The 7381-nt window shown below is 38.5% G+C and overlaps 3 protein-coding genes across 4 annotated transcripts in view; 2 read left to right on the plus strand and 1 right to left on the minus strand.

The window, feature by feature from the left end:
- Positions 1–2316, plus strand: part of LOC108631991 (uncharacterized) — a 3430-nt gene extending 1114 nt beyond the window's left edge. Inside the window, exons 1-3 of one of the 2 annotated variants that reach the window (XM_018036268.2) lie at positions 119–462; positions 593–1344; positions 1795–2316. In XM_018036268.2, the coding sequence (XP_017891757.1) occupies positions 906–1344; positions 1795–2072 (717 nt within the window). In that variant the 5' untranslated portion in view covers positions 119–462; positions 593–905 and the 3' untranslated portion in view covers positions 2073–2316. Of the gene's footprint in view, positions 1–118; positions 463–592; positions 1345–1794 lie in introns of those variants that run through there. The other variant, XM_026819334.1, reaches the window with a different exon arrangement.
- A 45-nt stretch (positions 2317–2361) lies between these two features.
- On the minus strand, positions 2362–6129 carry LOC108632014 (leucine-rich repeat-containing protein 49). The gene is made up of 6 exons (XM_018036308.2): positions 5813–6129; positions 5566–5723; positions 3593–5481; positions 3154–3524; positions 2846–3085; positions 2362–2782 (listed from the first exon to the last, which is right to left on the minus strand). Exons 1-6 carry the CDS (start codon positions 5891–5893, stop codon positions 2579–2581), a joined length of 2943 nt encoding a protein of 980 aa, XP_017891797.2. The 5' UTR covers positions 5894–6129; the 3' UTR covers positions 2362–2578.
- Positions 6130–6214: 85 nt separating this feature from the next.
- Positions 6215–7369, plus strand: RpS16 (ribosomal protein S16). Its single transcript, XM_018036312.2, has 5 exons — positions 6215–6279; positions 6381–6425; positions 6491–6622; positions 6988–7102; positions 7172–7369. The coding sequence occupies exons 1-5, from the start codon at positions 6271–6273 to the stop codon at positions 7315–7317; spliced, it is 447 nt and encodes a 148-aa protein (XP_017891801.1). The 5' UTR covers positions 6215–6270; the 3' UTR covers positions 7318–7369.
- Positions 7370–7381: the final 12 nt, after the last annotated feature.

The following is a 7381-nucleotide window of genomic DNA, read 5'->3' on the forward strand; positions in this document are numbered from 1 at the left end:
AAATTAGAAGAAATGTGCACTATTTTTAATTACAGGAAATGCGTTTTTCTAAGGTGCATAAACTTTTGGGATTGACTTTACTCTATAGCCAATACATCCTTAAGCGACGTTACAAGAGATCTAAAAAAACTGATGGAAAATCATTCAGTTAAATCTGAATTGTACGATTCAATAATATTCTATATTAAACTCCACCAAAAAGTTATATCAGGAATTATTTTCATAATTAAATTCCGACGATGACGAATTGATCCGTCTTACCAAATAGTTTTTATCGGTGCAACCGTATTTCTGGTTCCCGCGAGGAGTCACGCTCGATGGACGTTCCTCGGTTTTGCGTAGAGCCACTCCCCGCGTCTATTTGCTTACGCGAAAGACCGATACGGTCCAGTCACGGTAGGCGTAATCAAAGAAGTTTTAGTGAGATCTCTCCCTTTTTCCCGGATATGATACAAGTTAATGGTAATAATAAGAGGAACGATGCTCGAGCCGGACTCGATTGGCTCCTGGTCCACGAAACTGGTGGAGTTTCTTCAGGGTCCAAGCCAATCCCGACATGTTCCTGATCTAAAAATACATTTTGAACCGGTAGAAGGAGATCCGGAGACACCCCTTCGAGCAGAGGAAAAGATATGTATATAACTCATTCAGCAGTGCACGCTGACTCTTCCGCCCGGGCAGATTCTTGAAGAAAGTTAACGAAGAAACCGTTTCACCCGAGATACTAAAACATCTGCATCGACGATCGATGAGGTGATCATTTCACATTGACAATTTTGTGCCAAACATGTGAATTTTCATCGGGTTCTTATTTTCATCTCCACGTTTGTTCAATAATGAAGTTTTTGTAAAAGAAACCGGGGACCGTCGAATCGTTAATAAAATTTCGTGGACGAAGATTTGAGATGAAGACCGAAAGTGGTAATTCGAATCAAGTGAGTTCTGGGATTGAGCAACGTTTGCGTAGCCCGAAGTGCGCCAGGTGCAGGAACCACGGTGTGATTTCCGGTCTGAAGGGACACAAAAGATCGTGCGCGTGGAAGGATTGCCGTTGTCCTTGCTGTTTACTGGTAGTCGAGAGGCAAAGGGTGATGGCAGCGCAGGTTGCGCTCAGAAGACAGCAACAGGCTCAAGGAAATTTCTTCGGCGAGAACGCGGTTTCCGCTGTGTGTCACACGCCGATCGACGCACCCGGTTCACCGTATCTGTTGAAGACCGAGCAACCCGCCGCATGCCGAAGGGGAAAGAACTTCCCGCGTCATCAACTGCATTTCACTCAGACGAGCATCAGCGTGACGCAGGGATTCTATGGATTGAAGGCGATACACGGTCTACCCGCAGCATGTTAGTAGATATATAAATTTTCTGTTTGAATATATTCTTCAGGGTGTCCCAGAAAAAGTGTTAGAACTGCAAAGGGGTGATTCCATAGGTATTTCTGTACAACAATTTCCTTTGGCGAAATTCAAAGTGAGCATAGTTTTTGAATTATTGACGAGACACCGACCAATGAGAGTGCGAGTAGGGCCCGCGCTCAGTTGCGGGCGCATTGGCTCGGATCGTAACATTCGGCCGTGGCTCAGCGCGGGCCCTACGCGTACTCTGAATGGTCAGTGTTCTCTGTTAATAATTCAAAAATTGAACAATTTTTAATACAAATTTCGTGATGCCATGAATTTTTTTAATAGTACTTTTAATTTCTAATTCGCAAAAGAAATGACAATTTCATCTAAAACGAAGATTATAACGTGTATAGCGACGGTTCTGTATAGTGAAAATCTCTTCTTATTCCAGTTACCGCGGATGCTCCATTGTTAAATGGTTTGTCACAGAATCAGGAATATAAGCAAGAAGCCGAAGGTTCCAAAAAAATGCAGCCTTTTCCACCTATGTATTCCACCATCCCGTGGTTTGAACAAATCACGGAACCCCGGAAGATAAAGAAAAACTTTAACGATGATTTTACGTCTGCCGCGAGCGACCACAATATTCCCACGACTAACAGCGGATCCTGTTTGGAAAAGAAATCAACTATCTCCTTCAGCGTCGAATCTATCATCGGTACGAAGTGATACAAAAGAAATGATTGCATTTCATTATTGTAAATAAAGATCAATAGTTTGTTAGACCTTATTAACTTATGAGGAATAAACATAAAACGTGTGAAAGCTTCTCGGGATTATTTTCCTACAAAACGACAGCTGGAAGTCTTTTTTTATGTACCCAGTAAATAAACTGTGCCTCTCGAATTAACTTGTTACGTGTATTTAAAATACAATACAGTGTATTAACATCGTAATATTATAATAAACTTATGTAATAAAGAATATTTATATAAAACTTAAATATATATTGCTTTATTCTAATTTATTATTGCAAATATTTTAAACGCGCTAAAAATGTCCAGATAACAAATACGTAGGTAGTCTATTCTATGATGTGTCAATCGAATCAGTAAAGTTTACGTGAACACATAAAGAATATATATGTCTGGTGATCCGTACAAATTCAAGTGAGCATTGTGAGCTTAACAATAGAATAATGGAATAATTCCTACTGATAAGGTAGACTGTACAAATTATTTATCGCCCTCAAGCGTTTCGCTGCAATGTTTCATGTACGTGTCCATCTCAGAAAAATCTAACAAAGTGGTGTGAATAATATCATACAAAATACTTGGCCATGTGTCTTCAAGTAGTTGCAACTTGTGTATCGCATCTACGGTGAGGTTTATCAACTCTAATAAATGTAGTTTACCTCTGTGTCTCCAGATAAGGTCTTCCTGCAATAGAAATGGGTTGAAGTTAGATCAAGTTCAGATTTTCTGTCGCTTGTTTATTGCTACCTGTGTTATGGTGCCTTTTCTCCATTGCAACGCCTCCTTAGCAACGACGCTTCTGAGGGCTGGATCACTGTTGAGTAAAAATTGTTTGGCAGTAATTTGTTCTCCAGTTTGCCTCTGCACTCTTTCTAAATGAAGTCTCTGCAGTAAAGGTTGTAACAAAGATTCTGGCAGTGAACACATCACGATATCTACGAGACCAGCGTATTCTTTGTTCGCTAAATCGATTTCTTCGTTCGTGATCTGTTATAAAAATTCAATTTGTAACACGAGCGTATGATCCATAATTTTACTAGCCGAGGGATATTTACTTCTTTTCCATTGATAACTTTTAAGCCCCAATGAGCTAAACGGAATACAGCATAAGTTTTCCAATCCTTTGAAATGATCGGGTTTCCAGTTTCAATATTGATACTAGTCAATCCTTGTATTTCAGCTAAAGCGTTCAGTTGTCCCAGGTAACTGATGTTAGTTTCTTTAAACGTAAAATGTTCCACGTTTGGAAATCGATTTTTTACTTTACACAAAACTTTGGCCACGTCGTTGAACTGTACATAATTAAATTTAACTACGTTTACGTCCTGAGCTTTCGATACGTCCCACGGCCGATCGATAAAACGCAGAGCGCCTTGGCCGTAAACATTTAAACAGCGGCCAACAATTTCTATCAAATAATCTCCACCTATAAAAAATGATAAGCTTTACGTTCATGTGTCGATGTTACGTGTCACAGCTATTCTTATTCTTTACCTTGCTCTCTTTCTTTCGGCGGATTCTGCAATGGCACTGGACTCGGTGGTGTTGTAGCTCTATACTTAGCTCTGGCAGTCGCTGCTCTATTACTTTTGTAACATACCATTTTTTTTACCTGTGCGCTTTTTACCCTGTTCTTATTTTTCTCTGAAGTCTTGTATTTTTGTACCGCGCTTTTATTAGTAGGCGATGTACTGGAATCGCTTAGCACTGATTTACAACTATCAATGCTGTTGGTTTTAGAGCTTAAGGAACAGTACCCGGAAGAACCGATACTCGATTTAGATTGGCAATCGCTGAGACCGTGTTGATTCAGAAATTTTATGCTCGACGATTTCGATAGATCCTTTTCGTCCCTTGCCGACGACTTGGGAGATTTAAATATTTCATAGCACTGATTTTCTATATCACTTGCAATTTCTGATGGCGACAAAACATTCACAGGATCGAACGTCTTGTCAATAACTATTTTGTTAACGTTACAAGGGGAAATGTACTGGTTAGCATTTAGCAAATGAGAATTGAAACAAGTTTTCAAATTCTCCTGATTTTCCAGAGCTTCCGAATCACTGCTTGACGAGTCAGTGTCGCATTTAGACTTCATCTTAGTTAAATTCTTTCTTATTTTCTCGTCAATCTTATTATTTATTAAACTATCTACGATGGAATCTAAAATTGGTGGAAGTTTAAACTCTAATGGATACGGCTTAGTTGTGTCCTTCAATCTAAATAAATTGTCACTCGAATTACTTCTTTTCTTTATATTTATCTTGGTAGCTTCTATGTTTTCATTTATGGACGTTAAGCTACCAAATCCTTTCGACTTCACCCTTTCCAAGTTCTTAACTTTCAGCATATTAAATTTATTCGACTTCTGGATTTGCGTCGCATTAATATTACTATTTCGAGTATTGTTCTTATTGCTGTCGTTTGCGGACGACTTTGAATTACATCTGAGAAGTTCCCAATTTATTTTGGCGTTCGATATAATTTCTTCTCGCCGAGCGTTCATACAGACTTGCGCGGTGAGACTTAGAAACGCGGAATTATTTTGTTCTTTTGTTGTTCTCCAGGCCATGGCAGCCCTCCTAATTTGCTCAGTGATCGGCATGGCTGATAAAAATTGTAAATTAGGTAAATATGACACGAGGAACGAGATGTAATCCCCGTTCAACGTTATAGGATTTCCATCAATTGTTATTTCACGAAGTTGTAACGCCTTAGCGAGACTCCCTATGTCCTCAATTTTCTGGATGTCATTGTTACTGAGGTACAACTTCTGTAACTGTAGTGTTTCATCGAATCCTGATAATCTCTTTATTTTATTACGTCTCAGATTCAACTCCTTTAACGATGCTAAACCTCGAAAATCATGCTGTCCTATCGTTTTAATGTTGTTCCCAGCTACGTTTAGAACTTTTAAGGATGCAAGATTATTTAAATCTGAGATCTGCACAATCTGATTGCCATGTAGGTCTAAAACTTCCAATTTCGAAAGCTGCTTTAATCCTTCAATTTTCTTTATCCTATTCTTTCCAATCAATAGTACTCTTAAATTTTCTAAGACCTCAAAATTACATATCCTTTCAATCTGATTATCATACAAATCGAGAAATACTAGTTTCGATAATTGAAAGAAACTGGAATTCTCAATCCTTGTGAGGAGATTGTGCTGAAGAGATAGCAAACGCAAACGGGGCTCTCCAATTATGTTTGGGAACGTGGTGAGTCCTCTTCTGTCCAGACACATTCTGTCAGGATTCTTCTCCTTCTCAGCAGCTGTTCTCGTAGCCACCACGATCTTTCCTTCGCTTGTCCATTGTAAAGAAACTGTGGTAGAACTATCAATCCTATCATGTTCTATGTTAATTGGTGAGCCTGTTGAACTATAAATGAAATTTATACAAACTTTTGTCAAATACAAAGATTTGATTTGTTCCAATATACTGATACAATAATTATGTGAATACCTGAGTGAATTATAACGTTTGTTCAATTTTGGTGGTATGGGAGCTCCAGGTAAAATAGGTAAAGCAGGAGCAATCGTCAGGAAATTGTCTTGATGATTCTTTTGAGTTTCTACCAATTTTCCCTTAATTCCTCTTACACCGAAACCTATTGTTTTCGTCTATAATATATTAAATTACTTGTTTGTTCACTCTGCAGAATATTGTGGACTATGTCACTTGTAAATTTTATAAATGAAGTTGAACGTACCCGCGTTACTCTATCGTTGCTTACTGGCATTACATAACCGAAACATAAAAGAATAATTAATACACCAATGACTTTATTCATTTGAAGTAAAATACTGAAACGTTCTCAATCCGTGACGAATCATTATGATATCGAATCGTGACGAAAGTAATACTGTATAATGTGAGCATAAGTTTATTTATTGTTTGTCATTGCGCATTTGATCTCGTTACCGTCGTCAACATTCAAAAGTACCGCAGTATAAGTGCGCAACTATTTACGTAATAATAAAAGCGTACGAGTGTTATAATAAATGGAATAAAAATTAAAACTCGAGGTTTCGACGATCTTACAGTCCATTTTTGTAATTATACAATGTTTATTTGCATTCGAACTCGTATTCGATCAACGTAGTTCCAATGCCGAAAATATCGCCGCTGCTTCGTACCGACTTCCTTTCCACGACGTGCGTTCCCAACATGCAGAAGGTGGGTTTTGTTTTATCGCGAGATCAATAAATTTGTTGTGCTACACGTGAGATTAATTCAAGTTTCGACGCCAAGTTTAACATGCAATTATCTCTTTTCAGAAACAAAAAGAACCGATACAGTCGGTGCAAGTCTTCGGACGCAAAGTGAGTGTTTACAGCATTAATTGTGGTTAGGCGTGCGCGTGTTTCTAACACGTTTGTATTTACAGAAAAGTGCAACCGCGGTCGCCTACTGCAAACGAGGCCGTGGAAATCTCCGAGTAAATGGACGCCCATTGGAACTCGTCGAGCCTCGCGTGCTCCAATATAAATTGCAAGAACCGATCTTGCTACTGGGTAAAGTGAGTATGGCTCACTGAATTCTGGACTTGCTTTGTACATACACTTATATGAAAAATGCGACACATTCAATTTTTCCATCTTTACTGCTTTCCATGCGTCACTGCTAGTAGAGTGACATGTTTTGTACCTACTTGTGCGAATTGGGTCCGGAAGCCCTTGTCACACATACTTAATTAAACTCAAAATATGTACATTGCTTTCAATGATACAAACACAACATTCAAGCCCTCGATGATGTTTCCTTATTCCGAACATGATAATCAGTGATTAAAGAAATAAAATTACTGAGATATATCATTGTATATTTCTTCTATCAAGTATTAATTCATTCAAGTGTCATTCAATTGTATATTGTATTTTGCAGGAAAAATTCTGTGGAGTTGATATCAGAGTAAGAGTAAATGGTGGTGGCCACGTAGCTCAAATTTATGCTATTCGCCAAGCCATTTCCAAGGCTCTGGTTGCGTACTATCAGAAGTGTAAGTATATACATCTTAATTATATGAATGGTTCATGAACGTATCACTATGTGAATCATTTTATTCTAGATGTCGACGAAGCAAGCAAGAAAGAGGTAAAGGATATTCTCATTCAGTATGATCGCACTCTCCTGGTTGCGGACCCGAGGAGATGCGAACCAAAGAAGTTTGGTGGTCCAGGTGCCAGGGCAAGGTACCAGAAATCGTACCGATAATGTCTACGAATTCCATTTTATTCATATTAAATAAAGACTATTAAAAAACAAATTAGTGTTCTAC

Source organism: Ceratina calcarata, unplaced genomic scaffold, assembly GCF_001652005.2.
Source record: "Ceratina calcarata isolate Rehan_Ccalc_2016 unplaced genomic scaffold, ASM165200v1 scaffold15.2, whole genome shotgun sequence".
Taxonomy (NCBI): domain Eukaryota; kingdom Metazoa; phylum Arthropoda; class Insecta; order Hymenoptera; family Apidae; genus Ceratina; species Ceratina calcarata.

Bases quoted from the DNA above. Each gene is read 5' to 3' on its own strand.
- LOC108632014 (XM_018036308.2), bottom strand. From the start codon at position 5,893: ATGAATAAAGTCATTGGTGTATTAATTATTCTTTTATGTTTCGGTTAT. The intron at 5,482-5,565 runs GTATTCACATAA...TTTCATTTATAG, and splicing joins AAACGTTATAATTCACTCAG to TTCAACAGGCTCACCAATTA. The intron at 3,525-3,592 runs GTAAAGAATAAG...CATTTTTTATAG, and splicing joins GCCGAAAGAAAGAGAGCAAG to GTGGAGATTATTTGATAGAA.
- RpS16 (XM_018036312.2), top strand. The intron at 6,623-6,987 runs GTGAGTATGGCT...TGTATTTTGCAG, and splicing joins CGATCTTGCTACTGGGTAAA to GAAAAATTCTGTGGAGTTGA. The intron at 7,103-7,171 runs GTAAGTATATAC...ATTTTATTCTAG, and splicing joins GGTTGCGTACTATCAGAAGT to ATGTCGACGAAGCAAGCAAG.